The sequence below is a fragment of the Indicator indicator genome, chromosome 20 (genome assembly GCF_027791375.1).
Source record: "Indicator indicator isolate 239-I01 chromosome 20, UM_Iind_1.1, whole genome shotgun sequence".
Classification (NCBI taxonomy): domain Eukaryota; kingdom Metazoa; phylum Chordata; class Aves; order Piciformes; family Indicatoridae; genus Indicator; species Indicator indicator.
This window is the reverse complement of record NC_072029.1, coordinates 18,423,294-18,439,699: the sequence shown is the minus strand read 5'-3', so window position 1 is coordinate 18,439,699 and position 16,406 is coordinate 18,423,294. Positions and strand designations below refer to the sequence as shown.

At 45.3% G+C, this 16,406-nt stretch overlaps 1 protein-coding gene across 2 annotated transcripts in view; it reads right to left on the bottom strand.

The window, feature by feature from the left end:
• Positions 1–16,406, bottom strand: part of PLCD1 (phospholipase C delta 1) — a 55,119-nt gene that overhangs the window by 11,853 nt on the left and 26,860 nt on the right. For both annotated transcript variants that reach the window (XM_054390206.1, XM_054390205.1), the window contains exons 4-8: positions 12,480–12,609; positions 8,103–8,331; positions 6,823–7,024; positions 4,751–4,895; positions 3,650–3,799 (exon numbers count right to left, since the gene is read on the bottom strand). In XM_054390206.1, coding sequence (XP_054246181.1) covers positions 3,650–3,799; positions 4,751–4,895; positions 6,823–7,024; positions 8,103–8,331; positions 12,480–12,609 — 856 coding nt within the window. The remainder of the gene's footprint in view (positions 1–3,649; positions 3,800–4,750; positions 4,896–6,822; positions 7,025–8,102; positions 8,332–12,479; positions 12,610–16,406) is intronic.

Below are 16,406 nucleotides of genomic sequence, written 5' to 3'. Positions count from 1 at the left end.
TATTTAGATGCTGTGTGTACCCAACAGTGTTTCTGAGTGGAGCCTAATAAATCAGATGCCTGCCCTGGGGTGTGGTACGAATCGTTAGCATGAATCCAAATCCTTTAATTACTGACACTGCCCTGCTAACACAATCTCCAGCAATGCTTCACATGTTTTTATTTACAGCCTTTCAGCCCTCTTCCCAAAGGCAGGTCCCACCCTTTTTCTAGTCCTGGGCTTCCCCATGTCAGCGTCACAAGGAAGTGGAAAATCCAAGAGGTTTCTGTTTGTTTTCCTCAATGGTTCAGCTTCAGTGTACTTTCCACACACACACACGCACACAAAAATCAGCACTTCAGCCCTTGCACTCTCCTGCTTCAAGCAGCAGAGAGGCAAAGTACTAAAGGAAAAAAGGATACGTTTTGATACATTAGCATTTTTTCTCTTTAAGCTAAATGGATCAAATGGTTCAACAAGACCAAGTGCAGGGTCCTGCATCTGGGTCAAGGAAATCCCAAGCACAAATACAGGCTGGGCAGGGACTGGCTGGAAAGCAGCCCTGAGGAGAGGGACTTGGGGGTGCTGGTGGACAAGAAGCTCAACAGGAGCTGTCAATGTGCACTTGCAGCCCAGAAAGCCAACCAGAGCCTGGGCTGCATCAGGAGAAGTGTGGCCAGCAGGTCAAGGGAGGGGATTCTGCCCCTCTGCTCAGCTCTGCTGAGACCACACCTGGAGTACTGCATCCAGTTCTGGAGCCTCTATTACAAGAGGGATATGGACATGCTGGAAGGTGTCCAGAGAAGGGCCATGAGGATGATCAGAGAGCTGGAGCTCCTCTCCTGTGAGGAGAGACTGAAAGAGTTGGGGCTGTTCAGTCTGCAGAAGAGAAGGCTCCGAGGTGACCTTCTTGTGGCCTTCCAGAATCTGAAGGGGGCTACAAGAAAGCTGGGGAGGGACTTTTTAGGCTATCAGGTAGTGACAGGACTAGGGGGAATGGAATAAAGCTGGAAGTGGGGAGATTCAGGCTGGATGTGAGGAAGAAGTTCTTCCCCATGAGAGTGGTGAGAGCCTGGAATGGGTTGTCCAGGGAAGTGGTTGAGGCTCCATCCCTGGAGGTGTTTAAGGCCAGGCTGGATGAGGCTCTGGATGATGCAGTGTGAGGTGTCCCTGCCCATGGCAGGGGGGTTGGAACTGGATGATCCTTGTGGTCCCTTCCAACCCTGACTGATTCTATGATTCTATGATCAGTTCCTCCAACGGACCATGTCAGCCCAAATCCATCACTAAAGTAGATCTGGGCCCCACCAGGGGCCACATGTCCATCTGGGCAATCAAAGCAGGAGATTAGATGAGCACAGGAATGGGAAAACATCTTTGGGAAGCTGGGGTTCACTCCCTTACACACACATCATGCATTTCATTCCCTGGTGTTTATTCTTCCTTTCTTCATATCATTCCCCTAGTCACAAGGCAGTGTTTGAAAAGCCATCAAGCAGCTTTCCTGATCCTGTACAAGGGTAAACAGCAAGCCAGGACATGATATCCAAGACTTTGATTTTTCCATCTCACTAACAGCCTGCAGAGACCTGCCTTCATTCTGGGTGCATCAACACCCTGAGAGAGTCAGTTCTTATTAAATGGAGGCACCTTGACTGTGCCAGTGCAAAGGTCCTGCTGAAGCAGCAGCATTAAAAATTATGATTCATCCTAATTTATTGCATTGGTGCCTAGGGACCAATCCAGAGCAACTTCCCTCTGTTCTAGGGATTATGTCAAGCCAAGCATGACACTCCCAAACAAAAGAGGAAAGTCAGGAAGGGAACAGAGAAAAAGGGAGAGGGAGAACAAATAAAGAAGATATTTTGAGTGGATTATTTTCCTCTCCTTTCTCTCCTGGTGACTGCCAGCTTTATCCCACCCACAAACTCCTTCCAGCTCTGGCTATGCTCATCCAAGTTTTAGAAAATTATTTCTTTAGGAAAGAAATACAATATAAAGGGAACTGCAGCTGTCCACATGGAAGTCTGTTTCTGCAAAATGCTTAAGAGAAAAGAAAGAAAACACAAATCCAAAGGGTGGAAACAGAAGAATGTTTCATTTTGGCTTCTGGTTTGGAAATTTTTTTTCTTTTTTTTTAATATCATGATTTTATTTCCATTTTTTTTCCATTGTAAACTAATGATTCTAGAGTGGTGGTCCACTGTTGAGGGCTGTACATCTCCTTCTCCCTGCAGGGTTCAAGCTCAGCTCCCAGCTTCACAGCTGCCCTGATTCATGGGAATCAAGTGGGCATCTCTATGTAACCTCCTGTATCCGCTGTGGCAGTTTGGGCTGGGTGCCCCCTGCCACTGCTGCATGAGACACACCTCTGGTGTCCCAGGTACCCGCCCACTGGGGGTGGACACAGGAAACGACGTATTTCTACTCATAAATCCTGTGCCCTATAAAGCCATCTGCAAAGTCATTCTCTTCCTCTTTCTTCCCTCTCTGCTCCCACGGGAGATGTCCTCTCTTATCGGGTAATGCCGGGGGAGTATCCTCAAGGCCTCTTAGGCCTGACTAGGCCTAATGCCAGGAGGAGAATGGAGGTGGGGGACAGTCTCAGACCTGGCCAGCCTGAGACTTGCCTAGCAGCGGGAGAAACGGGGGGGAAGAAAGAGCCCTGGGGGTTTTGGGTAGACCCTCAGGTGGGAGGAGGGAAGGATTGGGAAACCTCTGGGTACTATGTAGGGAACTCTGTATGCTTTAGGATGTTCTTTTCTGTATTTTCACCAATCACTTTTCCATTTAAACTTTCCATCACTCTCCAATCCATTTGCGTGTGTCATTCTTTTGTCCCTTTCGGGGCAAGAGATGTTCTGGCTGGCCTCAAACCAGCACAATCCCCTCATCCTCCACAGACATCTCCATCTCCACCATCCCAGTTCGTTCTCAGTGGCTACCCCAGGCCATTCTCAGTGGGAGGACACTTGGTGCTTGACACAGTTTTAGGCTACCTGTGCTGGTTTTCCTCGTGATCTTTGAGGGGCAAGCAATCACAGTCGTCCTTCCAGCCCTCACCACTTCCTAATCAGCAATCTGGATCTCCACAGTAGAGCACCAAAGGCATTAAAGGAGGAGAGGAGCATATGCTACATCCCTCAGCATAGGGCAAAGTATCTCCCCTCCCATGGAATTAAGCAGTGTTCAGTCTTGCTGGATTAAAACCACAGAGACACCTTATAGTCACTCCTCATGGGGCTGATCTTCCCTGCATGTGCAGCAACCTAACAGTGCTTCAGAGGACTTTGGGGTGTGGGGGCCAGACACAAGACAGACCCTCAGGATTCAGCTTCTCTGGGACAAGCCAGAAAATCAATGTCCTCATGGGCTGAAGGACATTTCCTGGCCTTGGTAAACGGATCAAGAATGTCCTCAGCCTTGCAGAAATGTCTCCTCTGAGACCTTAGACAACAAAGAAGAAGCAACAGGTCATTCTGTGCTTGATGTGCACAGGCTGCTTCTAGTTACTTTTGATTCTTACTCCACAGACAATGTCTGTTCCCCAGCAAGGGCTGTTCCCACCAGTCCTTAGGCATATTGTTCACTACTGGGCACCCAGCAAGAAGACAGACCTCTTTCTTGCTCACCCTTAGAAGGTAGAAAGTGCTGGAGTGGTCTTGCTTACCTCTGGGGAGGGGAACTGGGATTTGTTTCCATCGACTGGGACAACCAAGAGCATGTCCTGAAGGATTGTGGTCATGTGATGAGCCATGACCTTCTGCTGGTCCACACTGCAGTGGTTCTCCAGGGAGATAATGACAGGGTATGGTGAGGTCTAGAACAAGACAGCAAGCATACATTATGAGTGAATTGTGCAATTTCACCAGTTTGTAGGAATTGATACAAATCCCAGTGCTGTTTTCTCTGGAAATGGTTTAGTATCCTGCTAAAACGAGCAGATTTAACTGTAGCTACTCAGATCTCTGCTGATGTCTTCCAGAGATGATGATTAATGGACAGGGCACCACAATGGATCAGGATGCCTCCCACAGACTTGCTAGAGCACTTCAATGAAGCTCCCTATGCTTCCATTCTCTACTTGCACTGTAGGTCAGAGCATCTTCCTACCTTAGATGAAGGACTGGGAAGGAAAGCTTTGACATCACTGAGTTCTCTCAAATCCTTGGGCTGAAGGCATTGTTATTGTCACTGCTTTATAGCCCCAAAGGAAACTTGTTACTAGTGCTCAAGTGCACTGCAGGAAAATAGCACACAGCCGGATGAGTCTGGATGGCCCAAGGTCTTTTAGAGGCTGCTGGCCCTGCATTGTTGTTTGGAGGATCCAGACCTGCTCATTTCTTTTAAAGCAGAAAAGAAACAGCCCTTTACATCAGTCCCTCCAAAACACATGTATATGGATTCCTCTAAATCAGGAATGGACCCTGAGACATCAAAGCCTCACAGACCATGGACTTCTTCATGTTTCCCCCCAGCTATGCTCAAGATATTGGGCATTATTCTTATTGCAGTGGGGTCCAGGATGCAGCTGTTCTGGTACAGCTTCAAACTCATCCTCAGATGGTGCTCTGCCTGTACAGCAACTCCCAGGACTAGATCCCTGCAGAAAGCAGAAGATGGATGCCCAGACAGAAGAACACATCTTGTACCCATGAGAAATGCTAGGGTGAAGTCTTCATTGTTTATACTCTCTGCTGGGAGGGCAGAGCCCTACTATCAACCTTGGATTCTGCAATATGAGAAATCTTAGATAGTCCCTCATCCTTACTTTGAATGCATAGTTCTTGATGGCCTTAATGACATCACTGAAGAGGATCTTGGAGGTGAGAGTGTAGCCATGATAAATGACAGGCTCTGAGTTAGGGCCATCCCAACAATCCAGTTCCACACAGCGGCAGCCTTTGGTGAGGGCTCTGGAAACAAAGAAGGGACCTGGTTGGCTTCTAAGTCTTCTGCTCCATCTAAAATGGAGGTGCATCTGACAGAGCTATTGCCTGGGAAGGCTCAGAGGAAGTTTAGGGAACGAGGGAGAAAAGAGGAACTTGGTAAAACAGGAAAGCAGATGGAGAAAGGATGGGATCAGGAGAGCTCAGTCAGCAAAGAGAGCTCAAGGTTGACCAAGGAAAGCACAGTGGGATCTGAGAAAGGAGGAAGTGGAAGTTCAAGGTAAGAAATATCCAAACAAGAAGACATAGTGAATGCCAGATGAGAAAGCACAGTCACAACTGTTCCCCACATCTTTTCCCAAAGAAAAGAGAAAATCAAGGGTGGAGACACTGGAAGAAAGGCAGTAAGACAATCAGCCTTGGAAGTCAAGTTGCAAAGCCTGGATGATGTGATTTCTTCATCTAGATCTGCTAAGACAAGAGAGTTGAATCCTCAGAGCTGTCAGGGAGGGAGCTGTGAGAACTCTACAGGAGCTGGGGAGACTGCTAAGGGCCAGTTTCCAAAACTGAGTCTACTGACTGATTTCCCCTTGAAACTCCCTCCTCTACATATCCATACTTCCATTTCAATTTACTTTCAAATGTAGGCTCCCCCTGTACAGACTTACCTGTCTAGGAGGTGGTTTTGTCTCTTTTACAGTTAAGTCCCTATACAATTCAGATAATACAACTCCTTTAACTTGTGACAGTAAGAACCACAGAATCATTGACTAGTTCAGGTTGGAAGGAATGTGAAAGATCCTCTAGATCTGACCCCCTGCCATGGGCAGAGACATCTTCCACCAAGACCAGGTTGCTCAAAGCTCCACCCAACCTGGCCTTGAACATTTCCAGGGGTAAGGCATCCACAACTTCTCTGGGTAACCTGTTCCAGAATTACAAGATGAGTGTTTTTACAACAAAACTCTGTACTTTTAAGACACTGCAAGAGAAATCCACACAGCTGTTGAAAATCACCTTTCACTTTCTACTCTTTTGAGCTGGTGACTCCAGACAGTCATTGTTCCTTGAGAATCAGATAAGTAATGAACATAGACAGAACTGCAGTCACTGGCTGCTGATAAGGAAACAGTCTCGTTTGATAAGAGTGCAGGTCAGAGCAGAAATAATGTGAGACTGCTGTGCAAGTTTGAAAAGGCCAGATGCAGACATCTGGCCATGAGGCATCAGACAGCAGTTGTTGTTAAAGTCAGAAGCAAAGCAACACTTATTATTCTGTTCAGGAATGCTGTGGGAGCATCTGAGCTGCTAAAGAAGGACCAGGCCTAAGTTTCCTGATCACCTGCACTGCTTCATTAGTTTGGGGTTTTTGTTTTTTGTGGTTTTTTGGACCACTCCAAGAAGGTCTCTCCAAAATAAACCCTGTCATAGTTCTAGAGACAGTCCATGCCAGGGGCTAGTCCCACAAGGCAATACAGGTCATAAACATCATGACAGTATGCATCATTTTGGCTCCTTCCAGCCCCTATACAGTCCTGAAGCTCTATCCCAGAAATCTTGTAGGCTCCTTGCACACCTCATGCCACATTCTGGGCAATGCAGCCTACCTGTTTAGCATCATGCTTTGAAAACACTATGCTAGAGGGCTGCAGTCCAGCCTTCACATGACTGCAGATCCTTTAAACTACTCCTAAATGTCGTGATTACACATCCTACAGTCAGGTGGATGCCATATGGGGCCCAGCAGAGAGCTAGGTCAAAGTGCTGTGAGAAGACCTGCTGTAGAAACAGCTCACCCTGCTGTGAACATGGGCCAGTCCACATTACCTGCTCTTGGGATGGGAAATTACCTTTTGGACCTCTTGCATCTAGCAGTACAGATGCACCCTGTATTTTCTATAAGAGGTCAACCTCTCACAGACACATAAACACATAAACACACACAATACATTACCTGATATAGGCTTCTGTGCTGCTTGGACCTGTGAGCTGGTCTTCCATAAGATAGGTATTGTGTGAGGATGACACCCAGTAGTGACTGAGAGGTTGAGTCATGTCCTGGTAAACCTTACGGTGGGAGGAGTTGAATATATTCCCATCATCAGACAGCAGGTACATCAGGAAACCATCCTTGGTCATAGCATTGCCCCTCTTGGCTGTCAGATAAACAGACAGAAAAGCCAGACTAAAAATCTGACACCTCAGGGTTGACTCATCATCTCCACCACAATGCCTGCTGCTCTCCAGAGGATCTCAAAAGCAAGACCTGCTCCCTAGGCATTCAACTCATAGCAAAGATATTGACATTGTTCAGATCATGATGACAGCTTCATCTGTCTGAAAAGGCTTTTAAAACTCCCTCACAAGCATGGCTTTTTATGACAATTACTGGCCTTTAAAGTGTCAAAGACAGCACTTACCTCACCTATCTCTAGAGATCCACATTAGAGCAATTCAAGCTTCTTTTATGCCAACAGGCAGCAGCTGTCAGATGCCTAGACAGTCAGATAAATCCTGCCTAGATTATCCAATGGATATATTGATTTCCAAATTGTAAATGCAGAACAATGCAATTTTGTGGAGAAATTAGGCTCCCGTCATCTTGAGGGACTGAGCTAGATCTCAGTCTAATCCCCAAGTCTGCAAAGAACAGTCTCTCTCTTGAAGGTGTACTGAGAGAGTGCAAAACCAACCTATGGTCCTGTGTTCATGTCTTGAACATGTTCCTCAAGGTGCTACAGACTGGCATTTAATTTCTGAGCAGAAAGACAGTTCTGTGATTGCTTTCCTAAACACCTGTCACCTTCTTGACTCTCTACTTAAGAGACCTCATCTCTCAACAGCTTTCAAAAACATGTGCTTCCATTCCTGTTTCTGGAGAACAGAAATATTGCTACATTCTTAACCTTGAAAAGCCATCTGAGGGCTTGGCAATTGAATAAGCCATCAGAGCCTTTCCCTCAGGAATTTCATCACACTCTAGCCAACTCTCTATCAACCCCTCTCCAGCTGCTCAGGGTACCCAAGCCAGTCCTGAAGAGAAGTATTTCCCAGGCTCTCCTGTGCCCTCCTCTCCTAGAGCTGCTAATCTTCCCCTGTAAGACTGGTGGTTTAGAAGCAGCTGTGAGGAAGAGATGACACACATGGCTGGCAGGAGAAAGCATCAGCAAAGCAATTAATAATTCATCAAGAAAGCAGGATTCTGAGAGAAACCAGCCAGTGTATTCAACCTACCTCTTTCATTGGGCTCATATCGCTGGATTAAGGCAGGGGCAGCAACAACAGCATCTTCTTCTTGCTGTGTCTCATAGAGGAACCTCACCAGATTTTGGCAGGACATGAACCCTTCTGCATCTGAGTACTTTTGGAAGATCTTGTCTATTTCCTTCCTCTCTGTCAGTATCTTGTAAAATTCCTCTATCTCATCATCCTCCAGAGCCTCTGTTTTGGACTTGTCACAGTGCTGTAAACGTAGAGGGGAGAAGGAGTGAAAACCTTCTTTCCTTCTGGCATATGCCAGCCGTAATCTGCACCAGGGCTACACAACGCAGAACACAAAATAATTGGAAACAGTTACTGGCCTGTGAATGAGAAGCACTTGGTCAATGACAATGGTTCTCATTGACAAGGCCAAGAGCCATATAACAGTTACAATTATTATTATTATTTCCTCTTATTATCAGTGTGCTGTGGCCTCGAATTCCATTGCACTGTGTACTGTGCAAACTGTAAGTTAGAAGGACAGCTCAGGACAATCTAAGTACAAATCAAGGGAAACAATTAACACAATGAATCTCAAACTATTAATAGAGACTGTGGCCCAAAATCCAGTGAGTAAAGTGAAAAAGGCCTTCCCCTTGATCTTAGTGGGTCTGAGCTTGGGCCTCAAGAGCCTGTCAAGGTTCAGAGTAGGGCTGGTTGCAAAGATGGCATCAAAACTGACCTCAAAAAAATCTAAATATATGCATGTTTAGGTACTAAATTAAAAACAAAACCCTCTTTCCATTAAATTTTTCTATTATCGTTCAAAAATCACCAAGTAACATCTTCTAAAGGAGCTGTAATTCAAATTCTTCATGCCCCTATGTTCCTCTCTGCTTTGAACTTCCCCACTTGATAACAACTCTGAGGACTTGAGTCAAATTGAGGCTCAAGTTGAGGACTTGGCTGAGCACAAAAGATAAGGAATTTAAGATACCCAATACAAAGTCTGTATTCATCTGAAATATTCCTGCGTTCAATTTCTCATCAGAAATTACAAATGTTCTGTGGCAAACCCTGATACGAACATCACTGTTTGCTCCTAGCAGAATCCTTCATGAGGAGGTGCACAACTATTTGTCAGGTGTAAAGCTCTGCATAAGACATGAACAGAGCAAAACAAGCTGCAAGGGAAAGTAAGAGCCTGTTTCAGAGGGATCACTTATGGCAGGGAGCACTGTATCACTTTCAAGTATTTCTCCCTGTAGATGTCAGCAATCAACCCATTTCTAGTTAATGCCTTATGATGATGATGATGATTCCCTCTCTCCCAGTATCTAAAGCAAGCAAACAGACCCTATACAGTAGTGTCCTCACTTAGGACAGCCCATTCACATTTCACATTTGGGGTAAGTCTGAAAAATCCCATTTCTAGCATGGATGCCAAAACCCCTGCAGGCCATGGCTTGCCTTACTTTGTCTTTGGCCTAAAAAATTCTCTCTCTTCTCCAGGCCTGAACCTGGAATGGAAACTGTGCTCCAAGCCACTCAGAAGAGGCTGTGGTGCATTTCACTCCACCCTCACAATGCAGAGGTTGCTGTGAGTTACTATAACTCAGCTGACAGATGGTAACTTGTAAGAGGGATTGAATTGCTTTTGATCCTTGATCTCTTATGACAGACAGAGCTATTGTCCTGGGGTTTATGGCCAACATTCCTGTCTCACTTTAACCAGTTATCATACTAATCTCAGCCTAGCTCTGCCAATGGTCTTAGTGACGGCCACAGTGGCTTTAACAGCACCCCCAAGCAAGGTGATAATGAGGGACTTTCTTTTCCTACAAATTCTTCACCAGAGTCCTTCACCAGCAGTTTGTGGTACATCTAAATCAGACAAGATGATCATGATGCATAGCAGTTCACAAACAGCACCCACAGCAAACAGTTCAGCCAGTCCTGATTTCAGAATCTGCTGGACAAAAGCTCAGGGACTGGACAACCTGTGAAATGCTCACTACTACAACCTTCAAACTAGGCTTGAGCAGTCCAGACCCAGGCTCACACCCAATAAGACCAAGGGGAAGGCCTTGCAGATCTTGCAAGCTAAGCTCAACATGCTGCTTAGCAACAGGAAAGTGAATATAAAGAGGGAAACCAACTGGAGGAGACTGCAGGGATGCCATGAATGGCAGACACTCTTTTCTTTAAGACATGACAGGGAAAATGACATGATTTTTTTTTTTTTTTTGAGAAAACTGGCATTCTAAGTGATGTGTCTTGGGAAGTTTGCTCATTAAAGGCTGTTATGGAAACAGGACAATAGCGTTGGCATCGATGTTTATATTGCAGGACAGAACAGATGCACAGTATAAAAATGAGCTCCTTCTGCTCAGGCTATTAGAGCTCCAAATTACAAAGGGACTCTCAACCCCAAATCCTGTGTGTCATTTCTCACTTGTATGGATCATGAACCATGAGTCTTGAATGAGCCTCGGCCTGCCACAAAAAGTCAGAACCTTTCGGATACACCAGAATGAACATTCAGATTGAAACGAAGTGAGCAATTAAGAGGAGCTTTGCAGTTCCTGGTTACATTGCATATGTCTAAAACCTAGATGTGGACACAGAGTGATGTGACAAAAAGCCAAAATAATGTGAGAAGATGCCCTGTAGCTCTCTCTTGAATCCTTGGCCACTCTTCCATCCTCTGACTAAACGAAGAAAAACCTCACAAAGACAGAAAGGATTACCCTTTTAATATGTTGTAATGCCTCTCAGTCCATCTTAATTTAGGCAGTATGTAAGGTGGAAATGTCATTGCTGTAGGAGCAAGACAGGCTCTTCCTGGAGGCAATTCAGCCCACAAGAGATATGAAGAACCTCTCTTTCAAGTGGCTATAGAGGAAACTTATAACAATTACATGCCTAATGAGGGTACCTCAACTAGCTGCCAGCACTTAGATGGGGAGAATTAAGGTTTAGTCATTACTTAGAGTCCTTGAGCTAAAAAAAAAAAAAAAAAAAAAAAGAGAGATAATTGTATTTCAAGTTTCCATTCCTATAGGTCCCTTGTAACTATTTCAATAGCAGAAGAGGTTCATTGGATGAAGAGATTGCGCCTCTGAAATAAGAGTGCCTTGTCAGATGTTTGAAGTTCGAAGATGTAGACAGTGATTCACATGTGTTCTGTAGGATGAGGTGAATCACACCCCAGTCTCCATGATTAGCTTGACCTACACAGACTGCAAAGAAAGTTTAAGTGTTGTTGACTGCTTCCAATGTAGCTGTCTGCACTGGAGACATCTAACTCAATCAGAGCTATCTCAGCCATGCTGATATTTTTTCTGGATCTTCCTGAGCAGGGAATAAAGAACAGAATCTACCAGGCAGAGCAGCCAGGATGTCTGGAAGACTTTGCAAGAAGGAATTCTTTAAGATCTGCTGATGACCTTCCCCTCAATCCTTGCAGAGGTACCAGAGAGAGAGACACCTCCACAAAGCAAGAGTTAGGAAATTTGTACCTCCTTTGGGGGAATGTCCTAGTGAGATCTCATCAGCCTTCCCTGCTATCTGCCTACAGGAAGGAGCAGGAGAACTAACTGCCTGCTGCCCAAACTCACACACATTTACCACTGATCAGAAAAAGCATTTCTGAAACTGCCCACCCATCAATTGAAATCCTGCTTCAGACAGGCTGGAAGTTTGGAAATTATCCAGATGCTTTATCTCACCTCAAACAGGAAGGCTTCTTCAGAGGAAAACCAAAAGCTTAACAATTGAGAATTTTTCATCCTTTCCTTATCTTCAGATAGGCTCAGAGAGCAAGCTGAATCCTGAGAATTCAGACATGTATGTCCCTGATCAGCTCAGCCCCATGCCTTGGGCTATTACATCAACAAGACTGGTCCAGGCATGGGTGCAATGCTACATACCCATCAGGAATCTGGGAGGTTTCTCCCTAATTTGTGCTTTCCTTATGCCTGTCACTTGGCACCCTCTTCCTCTGAGAGGTGAGGATCTGGATTCATGACTGTAACCTAACCAGTTTCAGCCAGACTCAGGCATTGACTTGTGGTTGTGGCACGCAGAACTCTTGAAACACTTAGGACTCAACTTGAATGTCACTCTTTTTCTTTTTCTCACATTATCTATGTTTGTACCTAATCTTCTCTGATTCCTGGCAAAATTAAGCACCTGTGGTAAAGACCTTAACAAACCCTCCTCAAAAGCATTGTACTGGCCTTAGTTGTTAGTGGAAATCTGCTGAACACCAAAACCTGAGAGTCCTACTTTGGCATGAGAAAAGATGCTGGGAGTTCACTTTAGCTAAGGTGTCCAACCAAAACTGAAACCTGTAGGAGACCTTGACCTCAGTCAATAGCAAACACTTTATCTGCTTGCTCTCATTACCTGGAAAATCTTCTTGGCATGATAGTCATCTACTTCAATGTTCACTTCTTTCAGGAAGTCCTTGAGCTCTTTCAAGCTCATCTTGTTGTCTTTGTTTTTATCAGCTTTCCTCAGGCAGGTGTGAATCCAGCTGCAGGATGATGTAAGGAAATCTTTCCAGGCCAGTGCTCAGCCTAAATACCACCCTTCTGCTGTCCATGGCAGGGGGGAAATCTCTTCTAAAGACTCTGAACTACCTCTCCAGCTGCTGTAAATCAGCATACTATAACTGAACAGCTTACATCATCTCACCTTCTGCTCTGAAAGAGCAAAATGGTGCTTTGGCAGAAGCAAAATGCGTTGTAATACAAGAGATTGTGACCCCAGAGGACCTTATCACCATCTGGCCAAGGCTGGATCAGCTCACTTTGCTCTGTAGGAGTTTCTGGCTACAGCCAGAAACAGTTTGATATCTCTTTTATGACAGAAAGTACATTCTGCTCCAGATTGTTAAAAGGGGATAGAGGAAGAATGAAAAGCTCCCAAGTGGAGCTTGGTAAACTCATTTTATGCTTTTGGTCAATATTCAGTATCTCAAGGTGAACACTGAAGAGAGATGCTCCAAACGAAGCATTAATTTTTGTAACCCCAAAAAGGGCATTATCTAACAGCATTAGAGGCTGTAGACATAACCCTAAAATAGAGTATTCATCACAGCTACCACCACATTCAAATATTTCCAAACTATGGAGATATGTGTAAACTGTTTGTAAGTATTGTTTGTCTCATGGAAAGCTGAACTTTCTCTCTTTAAAAATGTTGGCAGGTGCTAAGCAATGATCTCATGCTGCATCCGTCTTAGCCTGGTAATATTAATATTCCCCTTCTTTAGACTTGGAAACAAAAATAAAGAGAGGCTGAATTTCCCCATCTCCCAGCGATGCTCCAGGGTCCTAAACTAGGGTCTTGCTTGGACCAATTCTTTCCAGAACACCAAGTGTGAGTCATGAAGCTCCCATGGTCAGAGGATGCTTTGCTGAGAGCACAAGACCTTCCACTCCAGGGTGGAGAACACTCCCTCCTCCAGTTGTGTTCTAAAGAACATTTGCCTAGAATATCAATATGGTGCCACTGGCAGTGCTACCCATTCATACTCAACCCCCACACCTCAGCTCCCCTTCACAGTCTTCCCTAAAAATAACAGGCAGGAATAATATGCAACCCGACTGAGTCAAGAGGAAATCCAGCCTGTCACAGCCAAAGGTGGGCAGCAGGGTTAGATGACATCTAACTGTGTGGAGGAACTGCTCTTTTTGCTCCAACCATTAAAAAAAAAAAACAAACACCAAACACCTTTTCTTTTTAAAAGTTTACAGTCCTATCCACTGGTCATAAGCACCTAGATGTCATGCATGTAACCAAAGTCAACTCTGGAAGGCAGTAAAAGCATCTGCAAAAGAGTATGCCTGTGTCCTGCCTCTGAATGGAGGATGCTGTCCTGTAATACCCCTCCCTGGCAGGATGAGCAATGTGTGAGGGAAATCAGAGAGCCCACAAAGAGCACAGGCACACAGTGGGCCCTCTCACCACAAGGGCAAGCAGCAAAGAGAGAAAAAGGAGACTATAGACAGCTGAGGCCTCAGCCTGCTGCTTCAGCAAACAGCAGTGTCCAGTCCTCAAAACACCCAAACTCCCCAGGCACCTAGATCCCTTCAGGTAGGGGAGAGCTTAGAGGAGCTGGGTGAGCTAAGCACTTCAGCTGGAATTCTTCTCATCTGATACAGACACCATTGTGCAGCCCTGGTTGAGGGTCTTCCTTTCACTTTAAGTGCACATTTGGGCCTGGGTAGACTAGGAAAAAGCTGTTCCCAGTGCTGTACATCCGGAGAGCCTGCCTTCTGCCTCCTGTTTTTAAAAGATCTGCCAGCTTCAGGGCTCCCAGCTTTCTATCAGGAACCAAAGAGAGATGACTGAAACTATCTGGCAGATAGCCCACACATGTGCTCAGAACAGAAATTCTGCAAAACTTCTGGTAAGTCCTTTCCAACCAGAAGAAAAGCTCATACAGAAATCCCAGAGTGGAAGCAGGCAGTGCCACAGTACTCACATGGAATGTCCCCTGTGTCTGAAGGCTTCCCTAAACACATACCTGCAATATTTGCTAGATAACCTATGCCAGCTTGTTGCAGAGTTGTACCTAATGCTTCATAAAACAGTACTCAATGTATAAGAACATCAGGAGTACTCTGCAAGCAGGTGGGAGTTTTGGCTGTGTAGGAATATAGGACTGGAAAGCACACCTGAGACACTACACTGAATTCCTTGCTACCACAGGCAGCTCCATTGTCTTATAAACTGAATAAGCCTCATCTGAAACTAGCAAGGGTTTTGTTTTCAAAATCCTGCTCATTCCTTACTTGCTTTGGAAGGTTTTGGAGGCTGGAAAAGGTACCCTGTAAGGCAGTTCTCCAGTCACAGGGGACAGGCAGGGGACTCAACACTTCTCCTCCTCTACTGACTCTTCCCCTTCTGTGCAAACAGATGCAGAGAACACTTCTGAGGTTTAAGGAAGATCTGAGTAAGCCCACGCTGCCAGGACAGACTAAATTTAAAATCCCAGGCTTTAATTAAACATCATCAAATTTCAAATGAGAAATCATGCTGTTCTTTAATTCCAGGTTACACTAAACAGCCTGAGACAATCCCAGATTGGAAGCCAGCACCACATGGTAATTACTCTTCCAGAAATATGGCTTGCCTACCCACCCTATTTAACTTCAGTTCTGCTTTCCAAAGAGAGAGAGGCACTTTTCCACACTGGAAATTTACAGCCTATTCCCTTCCAAATGTCATTGTTATCCCCCCCCCCTGCCTTAGCAATCTCATCTCTTCTTATGGGGAAGCTTTACAGCAATATATTCAAGTTGACATACTCCAGGGACAACTTTGTGTAGCCCAGACTTTCCCCCACACACTGTGGAGTGGGGGCAGCCTTCATATTTGAAAGGAAAACTGCCAAGGTTCAACATTTCCACCAGCACCAACTTTTCAAGATTTCAACTTGTTTAAGGACTGCTCCCTACCACCACGGACGCACAACTGCTGACACAGCTGAGGAATGACCTTACAGCCTGGAGCTTCAGAAACCTTCCCAAAAATACTCACAGTGCAGGAGATAAACACAGAATCCTAGCACATCAGAACTAATGAAGTTTGATTCCTTTAAATGAACAGGACTATCATTGTGCAAGTGCTTATTAGACTGTAGAGAACCCACAGAAGAGTGAAGCCTGATGAAAGCTCAGCATTTATGTGCTGTCTCCTTCACCATCAGTACATTATTACCCAGCAGGGAACCCACATGGAGTGAAGCCTTCACTGAGGGCATGACTCCCTGTTGTCTGCTCAGACTCCAGCTTTGTGGATTTTCCCCAGCTGAGGATTTTGCATCTCCCCTCCTTGGCAGAGATGCTTTGATGTTGAACAAGACATGAAGCTCACACAGCCTTCACTCACTGAGGATGTTATCTGGCTTCCTCTCTGGGAGCTGATTGCCTATCTTTGTGGAGCTTAAAGGAACTTAGTATTTTACAACTACTGGAGTTCTGTCAAACCAGGGTGAAATCAGCCAACAGGTTCATATGTCATGGTCAGGGCCTCAGACTGCAGAAATTCCATCAAACATGGCACCTGCAGATATGCTTTTTTATATATAGATGTGAGACCTGCGGTCACAAAGCAACTTACTGAGTGAAACACAGTCCTGGGGAAAATTCCCTGTGTGTTCAGCAGAGCCAGGATCTCACCCAATAACTAACTCACTCTCCACTTCACAACCAACTCACTCTCCTTTCCTGCTCTGCTGCTTTTCCTTCTTGATGTCTTTATTGTCACTAGAGCAATTGCAAGTTCTTTCAGGGCAAAACTTCCTCCCATGCTGAGGCAAAA